General features: G+C 38.5%; 1 protein-coding gene across 1 annotated transcript in view; it reads left to right on the forward strand.

The window, feature by feature from the left end:
• Nucleotides 1-10826: 10826 nt before the first annotated feature.
• Nucleotides 10827-23441, forward strand: part of foxk1 (forkhead box K1) — a 49037-nt gene continuing 36422 nt past the window's right edge. The window contains exon 1 of the mRNA XM_063012586.1: nt 10827-11225. Within this exon, the coding sequence (XP_062868656.1) occupies nt 10861-11225 (365 nt within the window). The 5' untranslated portion in view covers nt 10827-10860. The remainder of the gene's footprint in view (nt 11226-23441) is intronic.

Here is a 23441-nt window from a genome sequence, read left to right on the forward strand (position 1 = left end):
CCTATGATGAAAATTACAGACCTCTCTCATCTTTCTAAGTAGGAGAACTTGCACAATCAGTGACTGACTAAATACTTTTTGGCCCCACTGTAAGTCTGGGTCACACCCGGCCAGGGAAACAAATCCAGGCCCGTCTTGCTGTGAGATACCCGCTGCACCTCTTTGCCATTTCTCCTAAGACAATATATACATAAATATTAAGTTACCTATCTGCTTAAGTCTATACAATTGTTTCAATTTTTCTCTTGAAGTTAAGTCGGAGCATTAGTGTAAAATGAACTTGCGTTCATGCAGAAAATCAAACTCAGAGGTCAGCATGACATTCTTCCCACTGAATTCAAAACTAAACTGCACCAAAACTAGTCCATGAGACGTTCAAAATGCAGCCAGATGTCTCCTTTAATACAGATTTTAGTACACAGCTGCAGTGTTTCAGACTGACTGAGTATGAGCCAATAAAATCATGTAAATAAACTCATACTGACTTGGCGGGTTATAAATGTATTGCCTGCAGCAGATTCACTTTAGTGCCCTCTGCTGAAATAAGTATGCACTTAAACTGCAGAACTCTGAGACAACTTTCATTGCTACATGACTAAAGTTAAGCAGATTGCAGTTAGACCGAATTAAGGTTGTAAACACAATATACTGGTGCTGGTCATAAAATTAGAATATCATGAAAAAGTTGATTTATTTCAGTAATTCCATTCAAAAAGTGAAACTTGTATATTATATTCCTTCATTACACACAGACTGATATATTTCAAATGTTTATTTCTTTTAATGTTGATGATTATAACTGACAACTAATGAAAACCCCAAATTCAGTATCTCAGAAAATTAGAATATTATTTAAGACCAATACAAAAAAAGGATTTTCAGAAATGTTGGCCAACTGAAAAGTATGAACATGAAAAGTATGAGCATGTACAGCACTCAATACTTAGTTGGGGCTCCTTTTGCCTGGATTACTGCAGCAATGCGGCGTGGCATGGAGTCCATCAGTCTGTGGCACTGCTCAGGTGTTATGAGAGCCCAGGTTGCTCTGAAAGTGGCCTTCAGCTCTTCTGAATTGTTGGGTCTGGTGTATCGCATCTTCCTCTTCACAATACCCCATAGATTTTCTATGGGGTTAAGGTCAGGCGAGTTTGCTGGCCAATTAAGAACAGGGATACCATGGTTCTTAAACCAGGTACTGGTAGCTTTGGCACTGTGTGCAGGTGCCAAGTCCTGTTGGAAAATGAAATCTGCATCTCCATAAAGTTGGTCAGCAGCAGGAAGCATGAAGTGCTCTAAAACTTCCTGGTAGACGGCTGCGTTGACCTTGGACCTCAGAAAACACAGTGGACCAACACCAGCAGATGACATGGCACTCCAAACCATTACTGACTGTGGAAACTTTACACTGGACCTCAAGCAACGTGGATTCTGTGCCTCTCCTCTCTTCCTCCAGACTCTGGGACCTTGATTTCCAAAGGTAATGCAAAATTTACTTTCATCAGAGAACATAACTTTGGACCACTCAGCAGTCCTCAGCACCCAGCGAGACGCTTCTGACGCTGTCTCTTGTTCAAGAGTGGCTTGACACAAGGAATGCGACAGCTGAAACCCATGTCTTGCATACGTCTGTGCGTGGTGGTTCTTGAAGCACTGACTCCAGCTGCAGTCCACTCTTTGTGAATCTCCCCCACATTTTTGAATGGGTTTTGTTTCACAATCCTCTCCAGGGTGCGGTTATCCCTATTGCTTGTACACTTTTTTCTACCACATATTTTCCTTCCCTTCGCCTCTCTATTAATGTGCTTGGACACAGAGCTCTGTGAACAGCCAGCCTCTTTAGCAATGACCTTTTGTGTCTTGCCCTTCTTGTGCAAGGTGTCAATGGTCATCTTTTGGACAACTGTCAAGTCAGCAGTCTTCCCCATGATTGTGTAGCCTACAGAACTAGACTGAGAGACCATTTAAAGGCCTTTGCAGGTGTGTGTAATGAATGAATATAATATACAAGTTTCACTTTTTGAATGGAATTACAGAAAAAAAATCTACTTTTTCATGATATTCTAATTTTATGACCAGCACCAGTATATTGGGGGATCCCAATGTTTAGATATGTTCAAAATATTCCAATATAATTATGTAAAAAATGATAAACGAACATATTCCACTTGCTTGTGTAATGTTAGGACTTGTTGATATGGCAGGAATGGTTTAGAATGGCAGGAACCCCCAGGAAGATTGCCCCCTGCCCCCCAATGTTCAGTTCATGGCTACGGCCTTGGACCGTATATCACCTTTTAGAAATTTTTTTTAAATTTGCATCCAAAAGTACAAAAACAAAAAAAAAGTAAATTGTTAAGAGGTGTAATATGATTATAAATAAAGATTTACAAAATAGCCTGGCATGATTCTATGTCTGAAATGCTAAAAAACATACATTGTTGCTATATTAGACATCTTAATAAGTTATTTAACACTGCAAAGTCAATCCACACTTAGACACACTAATTCTTGTACTCACCCACTTACACCTGAGGACAATGTAGAGTTGCCAGTCCACCACTGACATGTTTGGAGGTGGGAGACACTAAAGAACGTGCCAAACTCGAGGCCCGTGGGCCAAATCCGTGTTTAACTGAGGCGGTTTTTCAACAAGTGATGTTGAGAAATAGTTACGAATAATCCCAAAATGTACAAGAAGAGAAAATTGAGGCAGAAGGAAGGGAATTTAATGAAAGATGGGAAAGTGAATACAAGTTTGTGTTTTAAGAAGAAAAACCAGTACATCTCTTGTGTTATGAGGCCATGTCTGTGGTAAAGGAGTACAATATAAATGTAGATATACTACATTATAAATGTACAGTATAAATTTGGCATTTTTACACCAACAACAAAATTTAGCCTACAAGAAAAACAACAAATTGTCCAAGAATTAAAAGGCAGACTGCAATCACAGCAGGACACATTACAATAGGCCCTTTGAGGGCCACCATAATGTGGATGTGGCCCTCGGTGAAAATGAGTTTGACACCCCTGCACTAGTAAGTAAAACTAACAAGGCACTCATATTACCTGCACTCATTGTCAATCAAGACTCGTCTGTTTGTATGAATATTATAAAATATATTTACACAAAACTCTCTTAAAGAAATGTGATAGGAACAAACTTTGTTTAAGTCTTTAGGTGTCATTTCAATAGCATGTGCTTTTTTCTTGCAGGGCAGCCTGTAAGCCCATAATTATATATACACATATTATATATATAACACGTTTGACTGTGGACGGTGATACCTGGGTTCCAGCAGTGTTCAGTTACGTTTTTGTGTGGTTCTAGGATTACATCTGGAAACATTGAACACATTAAATAATTGTAAACATTGTAAACATTGTTCAGGCAGTAAGCAAAATCTTGGTGATAGTAGTCTATTGATTCTGTTGAGTAGGTCTCACCTTTGGATTCTGACGTCATGTTGTCATTGTGAAGGTAGTTTCATGCTTATCGTGTTAGAAACTGTGACTCTAATAATAATACTAATAATAATAATTACCTGATACATTGTTTAAATTCCCTAGAAAGTTAACACAAAGTAATACTTAGTAATTATACACCAGCACAGGGGCTTAATAGTTTGAATTAGAAGTTTTTCGTCTTAAGTTGTGGGGCACACTATGTGTTCTAAGGATGAGGATTTGTTCTTTGGGCAGGATGTTCTCTCTGTGTCTGTGTATCTTTCCAGGTGAGTCAGTTTCCCAAGCCTCTCAGAAATATGCAGTAAGTAAGTAAAAGGGCACTTTCACTTTTACTATTACTGTAATGCTGTTTTAAAGGATTGGCACCCTGTCCAAGGTGTATTCCTGCCCTGTGCTGTGTTTTTCCAGGTGTCACCAGACCCACCATGACCCTGATCAAAATGAAGCAGATAGTGGATAGTGAAGTTAAATTAACACATTTAACTTCACTATCCACAATTAACACATTCCCAATTTAGACATTAATTATTTGTTTTTAATTTTGTTTAGACATTCATTTAGTACTTGATTGGGGCAACGCGCTCATCAGTGCTGCCGACTGACTGCGGGCATCTACACAGACATGATTGACTATGTTAGTGGTCAAAGCTCTGCGATGGAGGGTATTCCTGCCTTAGCCCCGTTGTTTTCAGGTGGAACCAGACCTGCTGTGACCCTGACGACTAAAATAAAGCTTATACAGATGAAAATGAAATAAAAAATATGTATTAATTATACGCTATTTTTGGGGTGGCATACTGGGTGCAGCAGGTAGAGTTTGGGACATAGTTCAGGCTCCCAGTTTGGGGTTCAAACCACTCTCTTTGTGGACAATGGTTTGAACCCCTGTCAGGACTGGCACAGAACTTTTTTTTACTTTTACTGTAATGCTGTTTCAAAGGATTGGCACCCTGTCTGAGGTGTTTTATACCTCACTAAAACACGCAAAAGGGGGATTGTCTGTTCTAAATTGCCTCTAGATTTGTGATAAAATACTGAAATATTTGTTTTTGACCTTTTTCTGTCTATAAAAAACTTAAAAAACATAAACAGATTATTTAATATATAAAATATTAAACAGGCTTTTTTGGTCTTTTTATGTACAATTTGTTGTATTGTGATTTAAGTGTTTTATATATTTTAAAAGCTGGTGTTTTTGGTATATACAGTATGTATGGAGGATTTAAATATCAACTGAATATCAACTGGTCTGAATAACTAAGAATGTCAAAATATATATATTGGCTTTTAATCAAATTAAACAGCTACATGATAAACCATGAACATAAAACAAAATTTATGTTTGGTATTTACCTAGTTTATATTTATTTTTTGAAATGCATTTTCTTCCCATTTTCCTCCCGATTTAGCGGACTCAATTTTTGTCTTCCGCTGCTGAGAGATACCAGATTGCATCCAAGGAGAGCACGTCACTGTACACACCTCTTCCGACACGTGTACAGCCCTCCTCTTCTCGCCCCTGCATTCTGCACAGGCGTCTCTTCCGCCAATCAGGGTCATTACACAGCGTATGAAGACCCACCCACCCACACATAGTCCGGTCCCCACCCTGCAGATACAGTGGCCAATTGGTATCTGCTGCAGGCACTGCCAATTATGCCCGCCAGATGGCGCCCAGCCGACCTGTGGCAACACCGAGTTTTGAACCGAGGAGTTCAGAAACTCGGTGCTGGTGTGCTACCTGTTCTCCTAGTTTATTATTTGATACATACCTGAAAGATATGGAATGCAACATTAGAATTAGTGCTGCTTTGCCTTTTTACCACTTTGCTTTTAAAATAATTAAAATCACTTAATAATTCATGTTGTATGTACTTGGTTTGGTTTGAGATGTTTAAAAACGTTTTATTAAAGAACACTTTGACGTTTACTGGCAAATGAGATAAAACTCACAGAACCAGAGCTACTGAACAAGCAGATGGTCTTTATTCAGCTGTATCATTTTATTAATGCTACTGCATTTTGTTCTGCCAGCCATCATTATTCACAATAAACTAACACAGTAAACAAAGACATGAAAGAATTGTGTGAAAGCAGATTTTTCATGAGACAGTATTCAATTGTTTCTTTATAGTTTTTTAGGGAAGCACAATATGATATTCCTGATACATTCCTGCTTTGTGCATAGTATTTCTGAGTGCCACTGTATCTAAATGAAGGGTAGTAAAAATAAAACAATAAATAACCAGGATATCTGCAGAACATTCTGTCTTCTGTTTGAGTCATCATGCTTTTAAATATTTATTGTTCCTGAAATTATATCCATTCATCTTGTTGCTGTTTATCCACATCGTCCTTAACCTTAACGTAACTGTCTTTTTCATTGAACATTGAATTGGCTCTTTTTATAATGTGTACAAAATAAAAGAGATAATTTGGTTATGTGGGCTACAAGTTAGAGAATAGGTTTGATTTGGTTGAGGAAATGTTTGTTTTATCTTCTTCACTATTCATAGCACTCACAAAAGTGTGCCAGCACTAAAGTTCAAAGGCATCAATAGCGTTCACATTCATAAAGAACCACAGAGGAGACCATTGTGTGGACAAATCTGATACTTTTGTGGAGAGACAAAATCACGTTTAAAGATCTTTTAGTTCCTTTATTCTTGTTCTGTTAAGTGCCAGTCTATGCCATATTCCCTCACTGCTGGGTCATCTGCTGTAAATAATTGATTAAAGTGGGCAAAAGCTCTTCACCACCTTCTCCATCAATGGGAAAGTTATGGTATTTCCTTACTGAGCTAAAGTCCCATTTTTTCATGGGACTTTTATGTGCAATGTACAATGAACAGAAATAGTGACAGAATGTAGCTTTGTCTAATTCTGTTGTCAATGTTGAACCAGTCTGTCCCTTTTCTGTCACAATTGTGGCTTGTTAATCAGTGATATGCAACTGAACAATTAAACAAGAAGAACATCGCAAATATCTATATATTCTATATTACTTTTTACACGGTATTGAAAATCAATGACCATATTTGTTATATTGAGTATGCCTGGGATACACACATTACCATTTAAGAACGTTTAATTAAAACAGAGCACAAAAGCACTGTGCAACACGCTCTCCTCCACGCATGAGCGGGTGGGCTGTGCAACATGTTGGCCCACCATTATCAATGTATGCCACTATACTAATTTTCCCCTCGTTCATTAAGCTCATTCAGGTCTACCTCATTAATATCTAATAAGTCAGGTAACTATGGAGAAAAATTAAGTAAGTGGCGAAGATTTAATACCAAAAAAGACGTCGCATGGTTTAGTTGTCTGGAAATGGTTCGGCTTCTGTAGGGATGATGCGCAACAGAGTAGAGTTTTGTGCAAAATATGCAGTAAATATTCTGGAAACATGAAGGAAAACATTTTCAAAAAATGGATTTTATTCATAATGGAACAACACACAGGTAAAGATTTGGTCTCGATTTGGTCTCAAGAAGAGAAGCTCAGGTAAGCAGCGGTTATAATTTTATGCTGCTGTGTGGTTGTTCTGGGTCGCGGACAGCCCCGGTTCTGGACTGATTTGCCTGTTTTCCAAGAGCCGCTGCGTTGATTGGTCATGGCGCTGCCGAAACTCGATCGATTTGCTGTCCTCCGTGCAGCCTCCTGACGGAACAGTGATCCATTGGGCATTTTCCTGAACATAGATGAAGTCACCAAAGCAATGCACGGGTGTGCGAATACTACTAATTTGATGCGTTAGTGCGTATCTATTAATTCGCTGCCGATACCAGCCAGCATAACAAATTGGTTAAGTGATAATGAAAAAATTTTTTTTTTGCTTGCTTTGTGCTTGGGGGGCAGTGAGAAAATCGGGGGGCAATGCGACTGCCCTGGTGCGGTTTACTGTGCACTTTCATTTTGCAATGATAGCAAAGCATTATCAAATATTTTTGATGCTCATTTCTTTAAAGTAAAATGGCTAGCATAAATGTCATTGTGAGATTCTGCTGGTTTGTTTGATATAAATATTGTCAATATGAATACAAATACAGCCTGTAATAATACAAAATATAAACAATGTAATTAGTTTCAATGTTTTGTGTTTTTAAGATATAAAGATGAGTTAAATTTACATTGCTAAAAAGTACACATTTTAAGCTTTCAAATGGTACCTTATATATCAGCAAGGGATGTGTTGATGATGTAGAACTTACTTACATTAATTATTGTTCATTTCTGTGCCCGAATACGGGCAGTGGCCGTTGTACTTTGTTAAGTTTACATTATATCGTATCATATATCTTCCTGAGACCCAGCAATTCATTTTCGTCCTCTGGGGGAAATGAGTCTGAGATCTCTAACTTAAGCACCATTTATGCAATCCATTCGATTACTAGTGTGCTGTATAGGGTACATCCTGGGCTTTTGAGTAATGTCACATTTGTGGGGGTGTGGCAAATGTAGCTCATGAACTTTCTTTTCAAAATGGCTGCCATCTTATATTTCACATATTATGGCAACAAGATCAGTTTTTGGTGATATTATGCTTCTGTTGCTGATAATCAAATTGTTTCATCTATATGAGAGTCTTAACTTTAAATCTTAAAGATTTCAGAAATGTCCAGCAATTTTAACCCTTTCAAAACACAACATTTATTTAATGTCCTTTGAACTGGACAGCAGTACTTACTACCCCCTGTTTTCTTTTTTTTTTTGCCAATTTCTGAACAAGGAAGCATAGGGCTGAGTGAGGCAGAGAAGATTTGATCAAGAATTTATGCAGAAGAGTCAGATTTAGAGCTGTAAGAAGAGGAGGCCTGTTGAACCACAGTCCAATGACGAGGTAAAAAATATGGGGCACTGCATTTGCCAAAATTGCTGATTGCATTACATGCATCACCATGCAGGAGAGCAGGAATCAAAGGAAAAACATGTGTCAAATATATTAAATGTAACAGGGCTGCTAAGTGGGTAGCACTGTCGCCTCACAGCAAGATGGTCCTGGGTTCGATCCCCAGGTGGGGCAGTCCGGGTCCTTTCTGTGTGGAGTTTGCATGTTCTCCCTGTGTCTGCGTGGGTTTCCTCCGGGTGCTCCGGTTTCCTCCCACAGTCCAAAGATATGCAAGTGAGGTGAATTGAAGATACTAAATTGTCCATGACTGTGTTTGATATAACCTTGTAAACTGATGAATCTTGTGTCATGAGTAACTACCGTTTCCTGTCATGAATGTAACCAAAGTGTAAAACATGACGTTGAAATCCTAATAAACAAACAAAAATGTTTTCAATGTAACATGTTTTTGTGTGTTTCAAAGACAAAATACTGCTTCCTGTTATACCATGCGTGATGCTGTAAATGTTGTGTGATGTGATTTTTAGGTGACTATTTAGGTGAATGCAGTTTGAAGAAAAACGCTCCACTCTGCGATGTTTTTCTTTTCTTTCCAGTGTTTCAATGTTCACTTGTGTTTCCTTTATCAAACTGTTTTAATGTAGGTAAAATGAAATGAAATTTAATTGAAATTTATACAAAAATAAATACAATATAATTACATTACACCATCCTATTTTTTAAACAAGACCCAATGTCCACTACAAAGGACAGATTATAAAAAAAAAAAATAATAATAACATTGTTGAAAAATAAAGTTTTGTACTATGTTTCTTTTAACCACAATACTTAAATTATCAAAAAAATCCTAAATATCAAAACCTTTTTTCTTCTGGGTCTCAGGAGGATATCGCAGACATCCCAAGTTGCAAAAACTCATTTCAGGGAGGTACCCCTGGACCCGGACCTCGACCATGACCCCCTAAGCCCAAAAAAAAAAAAAAAAAAAGCTAAAAAAGCTCTCGCACACACCAGAGAATATGGGTGATAACAGAACTTTTAGGAGCTGCTAACTGAGCTACTAAGCTAACTGTTCGCGTCACAAACACATTAATGTGTAATACATAGTGCACTAAATAGTGTGAAAGATAATAGATTTATGTTCCCTACATAGTGCACTATATTGTATATTAGAAAATAATTTATGTTCCTTACTTAGTGCACTAGATAGTGTACTAGATAATAGACTTATGTTTCTTACATAATGCTTTAGGTAGCGTATTAGTTAACGTATTTAGGTTCCCTACATAGTGCACTAAATTGTATATCAGATAACGGATTTATGTTCCCTACATAGTGCACTAGATAGTATTTTAGATATGAATGTATGTTCCCTACGTAGTGCACCAGATAGTGAATTAGACAATTGGTTTATGTTCCCTACACAGTGCACTAGATTGTATATCAGATCATGGATTTATGTTCCCTACATAGTGCACTAGATAGTGTATTAGATAACGCATTCATGTTCACTACATAGTGCACTAGAAAGTATAACTAGATGATGATTTGTGTTCCTTACATAGTGCACTAGACAGTATATTAGACAATTGATTTATGTTCCCTACACAGTGTGCTAGATTGTATATCAGATAACGGATTTAATACGCGATCGGAAAAAAGTCTGTGTCGCCTGCGTGCGAGTGTGTGTGTGTGTGTCGCTCTTGGCCGCTCGTTCTACTGTAGATTCCGGGAGATTTTATCTGACTTGCGGGCATCAGGGAGCCGCTATGTATATGCGGGAGACTCCCGGAACTTCCGGGACACTTGGGATGTCTGATATCGCCTCTTGTCAAAAGCATATCCAGATACGAGTGTTTTAGTCATATCGCCCAGCCCTAGATCACTGGTGTACAAGTGTAAACGCGTGAGCTTTACAGCGCGCAGTGAATCCAGGTTGAGATCCAGATCCAGGTTTTTCATGTGTTTTGTTCTTTCTATGTTTATAAACAGACACAGCGGCCAATGGCCAGTCAGCACTGACGTCACTGCTGAAGCCACGCTAAGTACAATAGACTCTTGAACTAGCTTATGATTTCGATGGAAAAGTAGTGAATGTCACAAATTGGAAGTAAAAAGCTGTAATGACCCCCTCGGTGTGAGAAATGATCGTCTGTTTGTGGTAGTTTCACTGCCACATGTAACGCACGTGTCGTCCGGTTCCAGGAACTGCAGCAGCGTTAACTGTTTGTTCTCCGGTCCGAGTCGCTCCAGGAGACGCTTTGAGTTATTGAAGGTTACAACAAGAGGAAAACCTTAATCCGAACATAAATTATGATTGTAAAGAGTTGCGCATTTTATTGACTAAAAGCTTGCGAGTGTTAGTTGTAAGTTTGAGGATTAAACACACACGCTGGAAGTTGAAGAAAAACTCCAGGTCGAGTGTTGCGTGTAACCGAGCTGCATGTTGTGACTACCAGCAGCAGCAACAGAGCGCTGTCTGACTGACGCTCAGCCATTACTTCAAGTTCCTGTTCAAGTCTTTTCTTCTTTTTAAGAAAATGGCTGATTTTACGGACGACACCGGAGCCCGGGCTTTGCTAGCCCTAAAGTCGGCACCGTGTAGTCCGGTGAGAGGAACGATTTCCCCGATGCAGCCGCTGTCTCCCCTCGCACCGGCCCTGGCTCGCTTGCATGCCCGCGACTTCGAGTTCATCATGCGCCAGCGCACTGTCACCGTGGGACGCAACTCCTCTCATGGATCAGTGGATGTTAACATGGGCCATTCGAGCTTCATATCCCGGAGACATCTGCAGATCACCTTCGAGGAACCGGATTTTTACTTGCGCTGCCTCGGTAAGAACGGAGTGTTTGTGGACGGCGTGTTTCAGAGGAGAGGAGCGCCGTCGATTCAGCTGCCCAGAGAGTGAGTTTCCATTCATATTATACTAGAAGTTGTTAATGTTGTATTCAGGTGCTCGTGTGTGCTACTGTTCTCCAAGTGATAATAACAAGGTGGACGGCTAACTTTAGCAGCTAGCTAGCCTGATCAGATAGCCCGTTTTTGTACTTTCCAAACACTTTATAAGTCTATATTGAAACAATCTCTATAGTGAACACAACCAAAGGTTGGATAGACAAGTCACTGTCTATGAATTAAACCAGTGATTAAAAGTGGAGTGTTTTAAGAAAGATAATAAACTTTACACAATCGATCATCGAAACAGTAATTTCCTCCGCCATTATCTTGTTTCGAAAATGCATCAAGTGTTGAATGTTAATAATTACTTTAAAACTTTAAAACTCCTAATTACGTTAACTTTGATAGCACGTGAATGAAGCATACATTATTAGCCAGTTGTAAACATTCTCTACCTAGTGAGTCGTGTTAATAGGCTTAGCTCACTAGAAGAGTCGACACACTTGGCTCCCAACCAACTCCGTTTGCTAGCCGCCCTCTATAAACATCACCCATGTCTAGCAATACTAACTATTTATTAATTTATTAATTTATTTATTTTAATGTCGGCTTTATCCCAATTATGCTTGAAGGGAAAGGGGGTAATTAATTGCAGTGCAGCATTCACACCAAGGGCACATTTAGAGTAACCAGTCCACCTACATGCATGCTTTGAGAAGTGGGAACACACCAGAGTAACCACAGGAAACCCTTTAGGTCTTTAGATCATTTATGTATGTATAATTTGTATGCATATTACATTTACTATAGATTAACCTACATACTTTCTTTAAAGATTTAAAATGCATGATCAGATCTACTGATCGGCTCATTTATTAGTTCATTAGAGTTGAATATGAATGTATACCCTTGAGAATTTGCACCACACATCAGTAAAGTAAAATATATAGAACATGAGTGCAATTTATAGTTCCTGATACAAAACCCTCAGGATTTGACTGCGTAATTGGTCCTAAAATAAAATCTTCACTTTCAGTCGACTCCCAAAGCTCATCTTAATGAACAGATTAAAGAGTCGATTCCTTCGTAAATGACACATGCCCGTAGCAAGTTAGCTGACCTGACAACTCCTAAAGTTGAACGACTATACAAGAGTTTAACTGATGTGCACTTCTGATTCCTAAACTGCTCAGCACAAACATGATTTTCCTGTAAAGTTATCGCCAGCTCGTTTAACTTGATATAAACTGTAAATGGAAGCAATCAGTGCGTGTGCGTGTTAGCTACAGCTAACACAGCCTTGTAATCACATCTTGTTTCTATCCATTATGTGCGTTTATGTTACCCTAGTAGTTGATATACTATGCGTAACAAAACCAACGTGTATTTTTTTTATTGAAGCTTAAAGGCTTTAATAGAAGTAGTTCTTTAGTAGTGTTTGAGGTTGGTAAGATAAACAGACAAAGATGAGGCCTACACTTGACGTCCTAGTACCAGGAGGCTTTAAGGGTAGTTCAGTGTCACATGTGGTCTCTAGATTTATATATAATTCCACCTTTATTAACACATCAGATGCAGAATTCTCTAATGAAACATGCATAAAAAATGGATAGTGGTGTAATAACAAGGTAAGAGTAAGCTGTGTGTACTTTGTAAACAGTATTTTGTTTGTGTGTGTGAGTGCAGATCTGATTGGCTCTGGCTCAGTAGCAGCTCCACCTCAGACACAGAGCTGTTAGACAGGCTATACACTGATCCCTTATGTCAACTGACTGATTTAGTTCAGCAAAGACAGGCATAAGTGTTGTTTAAAATCCGATTGCCAGTAGTTGTACTCAAACAGGTTTCTGTAAAGCCAAGAAAGAAACCAATCCCATATCAAATGCAGTTTTATTTATTTTCTAGGAAGGGAAAAAAAACCGTTGACCTTCAAAACCAGATAATTTGAATCGCTTATTTCACTTGTTCAATATTTATTTAAGCTGGGGGGCGGCACAGTGGCTCGGTGGGTAGCACTGTCACCTCACAGCAAAAAGGTCATGCGTTCGATTCCCAGGGCCTTTCTGTGTGGAGTTTGCATGTTCTCCCCGTGTCTGCGTGGGTTTTCTCCGGGAGCTCCGGCTTTCTCTCACAGTCCAAAGACATGTAAGTGAGGTGAATTAGACATACAAAATTGTCCATGACTGTGGTTTGACATTAAAACTTGAACTGATGAATCTTGTGTAACTACCTGTCCTGTCATGAATGTAACCAAAGTGTGTAAAACATGACATTAAAATCCTAATAAATAAATACATTTAAGCTGGGCTGAATCTATTTTGTAGACGGTGCCAATGTATATGCATAGTATTAATAGGCCTAAAAACAACAGTGGTCCACTGGCTCCAGGTTAGACCCCTACACTACAGACTTCCTGTACCTATTCAATGTGCTAAATATTTGTCATATTTTTACTTAGAATTAACAAAACATAACATTTGACCAGCGATGTCCAGACTTTTCCATAAGACTGCATGTAAAAACTGTAAAGCCTTTTATATGAGCTGTAGCTGTAACCTGGTTATTAAGGTACTGGCCCAGTAATTAGAAGGTTGCCGGTTTAAGCCCCACCACTGCCAGGTTGCCACTGTTGGGCTCCTGAGCAAGTCCCTTAACCCTCAGATTGTATACTGTCACAACTGTAAGTCACTTTGGATAAAAGCATCTGCTAAATGCAGAAAATGTAAATATGAGGCAATTAATATAACAGCCGATTTAAACCACTGTGGGGTTTACTTCACTTTCCTATTTTTCTTTTATGATTTCATCTTTTCCATCCTAATAACAAGTGAACAATTAAAATACAACAGAGCATGATTGTTTTATTATTTACAAAGTGCTTTATGTTTGCTATGTGACTAAATACAGTATATAGTAGCAAATATTAGACTAATAGACACATTTTGCCAGTCGACTGTCACGCTTATAGCTATCATAATCAAACATCACAAAGTCGTTATGCTTTTTTAATGGAAACAATGTAATGTAGAGCACTAACCAATTTTGCTCACGGTGTTAACGTTCATCTTAAATGTTCAAAATTTAGATTTAATACAGTCATATACACCAATCAGCCATAACATTAAAACCACCTCCTTGTTTTTACACTGACTGTCCGTTTTATCAGCTCCACTTACCATATAAGAGCACTTTGTAGTTCTACAATTACTGACTGTAGTCCATCTGTTTCTATACATACTGTTTTAACCTGCTTTCACCCTGTTCTTTAATGGTCAGGACCACCACAGAGCAGGTATTATTTAGGTGGTGGATCATTCTCAGCACTGCAGTGACACTGACATGGTGGTGGTGTGTTAGTGTGTGTTGTGCTGCTATGAGTGGATCAGACACAGCAGCGCTGCTGGAGTTTTTAAATATTGTGTCCACTCACTGTCCACTCTATTAGACACTCCTACCTAGTTGGTTCACCTTGTAGATGTAAAGTCAGAGACGATCGCTCTTCTATTGCTGCTGTTTGAGTTGGTCATCTTCTAGACCTTCATCAGTGGTCACAGGACGCTGCCCACAGGGCGCTGTTGGCTTTATATATTTTTGGTTAGTGGACTATTGTCAGTCCAGCAGTGACAGTGAGGTGTGTAAAAACTCCATCAGCACTGCTGTGTCTTATCCACTCATACCAGCACAACACACACTAACACACACTAACACACCACCACCATGTCAGTGTCACTGTAGTGCTGAGAATGATCCACCACCCAAATAATACCTGCTCTGTGGTGGTCCTGGGAGAGTCCTGACCATTGAAGAACAGCATGAAAGGGGGCTAAACAAAGCATGCAGAGAAAGAGATGGACTACAGTCAGTAATTAGAACTACAATTGTAATTGTAGAACTACAAAGTGCTCCTATATGATAAGTGGAGCTGATAAAATGGACAGTGAGTGTAGAAACAAGGAAGTGGTTTTAATGTTATGGCTGATCAGTGTGTAAATCCACAAAAGGATTTTTTTGCTTTGGATAAGAATGTCAGCGCTCTGTCTCTAAATAAGTTTGTACACAGAGTTGGCACAGGTACATTTGAGTCTCAAATCAGCAGGCTAAACTTCACATTCTTAGTTCAAATTAAAAGTCAGCTAATGAAAATAAATTTAATTGACCTTTTTAATTGTTAGCATTAACTATCAATGACTTTTTTTGTAGCTTATTGGTTAACCAGCTAATTATTAACAAATATTTGTAGCAGAATATTAACATAAAGCTTTATTTTTCAGATGGAAGAGTATAACTTGTACATAGGCAATTGCATATAAAAAGTTCATTTGCTGTGATTTATACTTTAATATGTGCACACAGTATGTGCACACAGTTAACCACATATCCAGTTATCACATACTGGTGTTGTCCTAATTACAGAGTAAATACTGCATGCTGCTGCATTTTGGAGCCTGACTTTTTTTCAAGCCATGTATTCTGTCTGACTTTTTGTGGAACCTAGACCTAACTTTTTTTTATTTATTTATTTATTTTATATAAAGTAATTTAAGCAGTGGTGCTTAACCACAGACTTGGTTTATGCTGCCCATGTTATGAGTAGCTAATCTACGTATGTACTGACAGAAATACTGCATTTAATTAACATTTGTCTAAAACCAAGCAATTTTTGCAGAATTGCAATAGAGGTTTAAGGTAGAAAATATTTGTCTGGATATGAGTTTCTCAAAATATTATCTTGGACATGGGGAGAATTTGGAGAAAAAACCCCACAGATTTTATGGCTGGTAGTTTCACACTGACAACTGGTGACATTTTAAACTAGTTTAACTTTGACCTGCTTCATGTTGATTCACAAACTCTAAGTGTACAGTTGGACATTACTACATACATAGATGGTTTACAGTCAGTCAGCAGGTTGAATAAAATGGTAAAAATTAGGGGTGTAACGATACACTCTACCCACGATGCGATGCGGTTCACGATACGATTTTTGTTCCTGATTTTTTTTAAACTAAAATTGAAGACAAATTATGACAAAGTTTCCTTTTATTATTTCTCTTAAAAAAAGAAAAGAAAATACTGTATTTGTGCTTATCTTTTATTTATCTAAATAATGAATGCCCTTTTATTTCTGAGGTAGGTACAAACTATGCAAAACAATTTTGAATTAAGCCCAATTTGGCTGAAAAACCCAGAATTTGGCAACCAGGCGTATAGCGCCAGTGACGTCAACCAGGCGAGGTGTGCCCTCTGCTGTTTAAAGTGAATATTGATTCATTTTACATGCCAAATTGATTTGAATTGTGACATTTTTGAATCGATTATTAACTGTCTTGTGATGCATCGTTACATCCCTAGTAAAAATGTAAATGTCTGTTATGGTTGGGATTTATTTGTTTTGTTTATTTATGTAGACCAAGTTAGCTTAGCTTGCTAACAGTGAGTGTGTTTATATGCTTACTAATAATGTGATTAAAACAGGTTCTGGTGGTAAACTGATACTTTAACTGATAATGTAAAAAGCATGTAAAAAGATAATGTACTTTATCTGAACTGAATTGAGGCTGATAATGAGTAATGTGATCAAGTTACCTGGTTTTCTGCCCAGCACCTAGTTCATTCAAATAATGTATACAGATAACTGTTCTACTTTTGCGTTCGCACATGTGCATCTGGAGATGCAATAGTAAAGATTACATAAGGCAAAAAAGTAACAATGGACGAAGTTGTTGACGTTTACAAGGTCAGCACGTAGTTATTTACCAGAATGGAAATGGCACCAAAGCTCATTCATGGACCAGAGCCAAGACTGAAGTTATGCTCGAACAGAGATGAAAAATGAAAACATACTCTTATTTATTAGATCACTGCTGTGTTTATGGGCCAGTATTTACATTAGTGTGCATGTAAGGAAATGTTTTAGGTCTGTGAATGTTTTGTTTATCTCTTAAGTTTAATGCTAAATAATTACAGCTGATGCATAGTCAAGTTTGTATCCCCAGTGCTAAAAATACGGCAGGTCTTATCTTTTATTTCTGGAATTCTGTGGTTGTCTTGTTGCTTACATCATTTGTTTACGTGATAAACAGACTGCTGAGTAGCTCAAGTAAACTGAACCTTTCCACAATCTGATAACTGCAGTGCTTGTAAACCCAATAACTGGATCATTGTCGTAATCCGACCATAGTGTGCATGTAAACACAACAGTGACTTGAACAGGTTTAACAGATTGCCAACAAACTCTCATGTGTACGAATTACACCTGATCTGGTTTCCTACATTGATTTTGTAAGGTAAAGTTGCACTAACGAAGTTTGCAAAACAAGAATGAATGCACAGCAAAAACTGCCTGACTACAGCCACATCTGTTTCTGTTGTGTTTATAAATATATAAGAAATAAGAAATGTTTTTTTTTTTGCATTAGAGGATTTGTGTTTGTATCTTGGTTACAGTTACATACAATTATCTCATAATTGTCGTTACGCTTGTTTGTCTGCAAAAAAAAGAGTTTACTTGTGATCTACTTTTTAGGTTGTTGACTTCATGACTAATTATTATACTCATTCACCTATTCCAGTTAAACAGTAGTAGTAGTTCTCTTTAGTAATGAAGAACTAAAAAACAATCCAATCCCACCTTGAGAGGTATTTGTGGCACTGGTAATTCCTAGTTCACACTACACGATGTTTGCCCTGATTTGTGCTCACCGACAGGTCGCGGCTAGCCTTTGCTCGAGAATTGAAACTCGGCTCTTGATCACTAAATATCTAGCATGTTAAATATCTGGACCAGTCGCACACTCAAAATCATGTAGTGTGAAAGGCGTTGTGAGTGGCAGTGAGTGCTTTGTCGAACTACAGCCAATGAGAAAGCCAGATAGGGGGTGAGGGGAAACCCTGGGGAGGAGGGGGCATAATATAGTTTCTATCAAAATACATCGGCACACACACAAGCTTTACAGTATTTGTGACCTTTTTGTCCACACCAAACCATAATACTCACACTGCATTGCAAAAAATACTTATTAACATTTAACTCACTACAGAACAAACAATCCCTGCTGGTCACGTAGCCCAATCCACTCATTTCATTAATTTTTTTCCTACTCGATTTTACACAGCACATCAGCGCACAAACAACTTTATTTGCTCGCTTATTATTGACGTGAATTTTTGGACATCATTTTTTTGGTATCATTAAACCCCTCGTCACTCGTCATTGCGTGTGTTTTCGTGACAAAGCGTAGTTTGGGAGACCAGATAGACTTGCCTAAGATTCCTCCTGGTGATAGATCGTGTAGTGTGTAACCCCATATCACCGATCAGTCGTGTAGTGTAAAATACACAATGACTTAAAAGACTCCCCATTACAAGAGATCCAGTTGTGTAGTGTACAGCGATCTGATGACTTGGAAAGTCGTGTAGTGAGAACTTGGCATTAGGTAATTCATGTACAAACCCCAATTTTTGAAGAAGCTGGGACATTTTGTGAAATGTATTAGCTGTAATATTACAACTGTTATTATAGTAATTTTAATACATATTTTTGCCCATTCTTGCTTGATACAAGGCTGTTACTTAACTCAACAATCCAAAGTTGCAGTTGTCTGATTCTTCACTTCATGATGCTCTGTACATTTTTATTAGGAGACAGATCTGTACTGCAGGCAGGCCAGTCACATGCTCACACTGTGTGTCTGCCAAACCACACTGTTGTGGCGCATACAGATTGACGCATGTCTTTGTCTTCCTAAACAAGACTAGCTAAAACAAGGCTAAACGTGGACTTCCCAGGAAAGGACGTCATCTTGATGGTTGCATATTTAACTCCAAACTCCAGATATATGCCTCCGTGTCAATGGTCCTGTTACACACATGCAACTCACCCATGTCGTGTGCACTGATCACCCTGATATATATTAAAGGATGTTGACTTTTGCACCTTTCGCTCCTAACAGGTCTAGCAAGTCCTCCTGATCTTTGGCATAGAAAACTCAACATCCGTTTTTCCTAAAAACAAGCTGAAACTTGGACTCATCCAACCACATCATATTTTTTTGATCCATCTGAGATATGCTTGGGCCTGGAGAACTCAGCAGCATTTGTACATAGAGTTTTATGACTGTTGTGTAAGTTTCAGGTTGCATTGGCCTGTGTTAAGTGACAATTCTCTCACAAAATTTGGCACAAAGTGGTGAGCCAAGATCCATCATTGCTCGCAAAGACTAAGACTTGATTGATCCCCTTTTTATACCCAATTATATCCTCCCCTGTTACAAGTTCAACTGCCTATTATACCCCTTCCAGCTTTAAGTGTTTTTTTGTACATGTCTTTGTCCTTTTGTGAATTATTTTGTAAAATGTCCCAGCTGTCCCAGCTTTTTTTGCTTTTTTCGCCCTGACTGAGGAGAGCGAGACGGACACACTCTACGACACGTGCAGTAGACGAGTGCATCTTTTCACCTGCACGAGGCGATTTTATATGCAGATCAGCTTTGCGTACAGTCACACCCTGGTCAACACGTCATTTCCCTACTCTGTGCAGATGCCATCAATCAGCCAGCGGAGGTCATAATTGCATTAGTTATGAGGTCCCTATCCGGCTTTTCCCTTCCTGTATGAACAACAGCCAAACACTGTTCATATAGCTGCCCAGCCGGATGGCAGAGCTGAGCTTCGAACCGACGAGTCCAAAATGTCAGCTCTGGTGTGCTAGCATGTGAAAAAAAACATAATAATTTAATCTTTCGTTAATTCAATTGCATACAAAGAATTTTCCTGTTTAAATGAGAAACTCCAAATGTGTCTGTACACAAAGCTGGTGCCTGTGCACTGAGGTTTAATGGGTTTGTATTAAAGGGACATTATAGCGGTTAATAAATTTGCCGGAAGTTTGTATTTTGTTCCAAGTTGTATGTGTTGAAAGATTTTAATTAATCGGTTAAACTCTTTAGTTTCATTTAAAACCATATTAAATCCACAGTGCCACTGTTGTTGCCACTGATGCTTTTTAAACTGGTAATCAAACATCATTAGTCATTGGTTTACCAATGAGCATTTATCATCCCATTAAAGTGTAGCACACATCACTGTTTTTCATATCAAAAAGACACATGCTTTATTGAGTAAAAAAAGTGTAACATATTGAACAGGACATTAATGTACAACAGTAAGATGAATATAAGTCTATTTTGTAGTTAATATCAGCTGATTCGGGGGGCACAGTGGCTGGGGTCCTTTTTGTGTGTAGTTTGCATGTTTTCCACGTGTCTTGTGTGGGTTTCCTCCCACAGTCCAAACACATGCAAAAAATTGCCCATGACAGTGTTTCTCAACCTTTTTTCAGTCACGGCACCCTTTAAAAGTGTTCAAAATCTCGAGTCACCCCAGTCTAAAATGTATTAAAAAACTTACATTCTGCATCCCTCGTACTGCTAACACACAAAAACACTACAGAGATGAGACGTACTGTGTTTGCATTGCATTAAGTTTCAGAAAAATCCTCTCTTGTGTAGAGATGAGCCTGTGTTTGTTTCTGCTTTAAAACATACGCGTCATGAACCAATCAGATTTAACATCATTAAACAAGTTTATAGTTTATTTCTCAATTATTTGTCATTTACCACTAGCACTGCTTATTGTCTGCATGGTTTTTCTGTAGCTCGGTTACGGCTCTCAAACTTAAACTCAAAAGAAGCTTTATTGGCATGACAAATACAGTGGGGCCAAAAAGTATTTAGTCAGCCACTGATTGTGCAGGTTCTCCTACTTAGAAAGATGAGAGAGGTTTGTAATTTTCATCATAGGTACACTTCAACTATGAGAGACAAAATGAGAAAAAAAAATCCAGGAAATCACATTGTAGGATTTTTAAAGAATTTATTTGTAAATTATGGTGGAAAATAAGTATTTGGTCAATAACAAAAGTTCAACTCAATACTTTGTAACATAACCTTTGTTGGCAATGACAGAGGTCAAACGTTTCCTGTAAGTCATCACCAGGTTTGCACACACTGTAGCTGGTATTTTGGCCCATTCCTCCATGCAGATCTCCTCTAGAGCAGTGATGTTTTGGGGCTGTCGCTGGGCAACACGGACTTTCAACTCCCTCCACAAATTTTCTATGGGGTTGAGGTCTGGAGACTGGCTAGGCCACTCCAGGACCTTGAAATGCTTTTTACGGAGCCACTCCTTCGTTGCCTGAGCGGTGTGTTTGGGATCATTGTCATGCTGGAAGACCCAGCCACGTTCCATCTTCAATGCTCTCACTGATGGAAGGAGGTTTTGGCTTAAAATCTCACGATACATGGCCCCGTTCATTCTTCCCTTAACACGGATCATTCGCCCTGTCCCCTTTGCAGACAAACAGCCCCAAAGCATGATGTTTCCACCCCCATGCTTCACAGTAGGTATGGTGTTCTTGGGTTTTTCTTCTTCCTCCAAACACGACGAGTTGAGTTTTTACCAAAAAGTTCCATTTTGGTTTCATCTGACCACATGATATTCTCCCAATCCTCTTCTGGATCATCCATATGCTCTCTGGCAAACTTCAGACGGGTCTGGACATGTACTGGCTTAAGCAGGGGGACACGCCTGGCACTGCAGGATTTGAGTCCCTCTCAGCGTAGTGTGTTTACTGATGGTAGCCTTTGTTACTTTGGTCCCAGCTCTCTGCAGGTCATTCATCAGGTCCCTCCGTGTAGTTCTGGGATTTTTGCTCACCGTTCTCATGATCATTTTGACCCCACGGGATGAGATCTTGACCCCAAGGGAGATCATCAATGGTCTTGTATATCTTCCATTTTCTTACAATTGCTTCCACAGTTGATTTATTCACACCAACCTGCTTGCCTATTGTAGATTCACTCTTCCCAGCCTGGTGCAGGTCTACAATTTTTTTCCTGGTGTCCTTCGACAGCTCTTTGGTCTTGGCCATGGTTGAGTTTGGAGTCTGACTGTTTGAGGCTGTGGACAGGTGTCTTTTATACAGATAACGAGGTCAAACAGGTGCCATTAATACAGGTAACGAGTGGAGGACAGAAGAGCTTCTTAAAGAAGAAGTTACAGGTCTGTGAGAGCCAGAAATCTTGCTTGTTTGTTATTGACCAAATACTTATTTTCCACCATAATTTACAAATTAATTCTTTAAAAATCCTACAATGTGATTTCCTGGATTTTTTTTCTCATTTTGTCTCTCATAGTTGAAGTGTACCTATGATGAAAATTACAGACCTCTCTCATCTTTCTAAGTAGGAGAACCTGCACAATCAGTGGCTGACTAAATACTTTTTGACCCCACTGTAAGGACATTCGTATTGCCAAAGCAAGTTACAGAGAAATAATGAAATTAACAATAAAAAAGAACAAATATATACAAAACAGTTACATGTGCAAAAATATAAAATAGAATAAAATATTAATAAAAACAGTGCAAAATAATAACAATAAAAATGATAATATTTACATCTCTCTGTAGGTGTGTGTGTGTCGTTTACTCTCTCCGCGATACTGAAAGTGATTTAAATTTCGACAATAAACAGCTCTTATTATGATTAATTCCCTCTACTGATAGAAGCGGAATGGTATTACAGCCAATAAGAAGAACTAAGAACTGCACAGAAATATAAATATATATTTTAACGGCTCCCAGAGGCGCGACTCGGTTCCTTTTGTTCATTTTAATGAGCCATTCAACAGAATCGGATTGTCAACCCGCGTTGACGTTGTAGCATGGGGAAAGGGGCGTCTGAGACAAAATTTTATGTTTGAGGCGGCTAATGGTCTATATTTTCATGATAAGTTGACTTTTTTTGTATTTTATTATTTTATTTTTAATTTATTTCATAATATCAGTAACGTGAGAATATTTCTGACGGCACCCCAGGGTGCCGCGGCACCCCGGTTGAGAAAGGTTGGCCCATGACAGTGTTTAACATTGAACTTGAACTGATGAATCTTGTGTAACCATTAACTACCTGTTCTGTCATGAATGTAACCACATGACATTAAAATCCTAATAAATAAATATCAGATAATTGAAAATCTACCTTTCTACCTTTTTATCTAGACTTGATGCAAAATACCCAAACCAATTTGTAAAAAAAATGTGTAGATTGACAGAGTGCAGGTTACAGTTTCATGCCATCTGCCATGCCATTCTGCACCATTAGGGGGCCTTGATTTCTTTAATCAGCCGTCTCTGTGCCATATGTGTTAACTTACTGCAGC

Source organism: Trichomycterus rosablanca, chromosome 2, assembly GCF_030014385.1.
Source record: "Trichomycterus rosablanca isolate fTriRos1 chromosome 2, fTriRos1.hap1, whole genome shotgun sequence".
Classification (NCBI taxonomy): domain Eukaryota; kingdom Metazoa; phylum Chordata; class Actinopteri; order Siluriformes; family Trichomycteridae; genus Trichomycterus; species Trichomycterus rosablanca.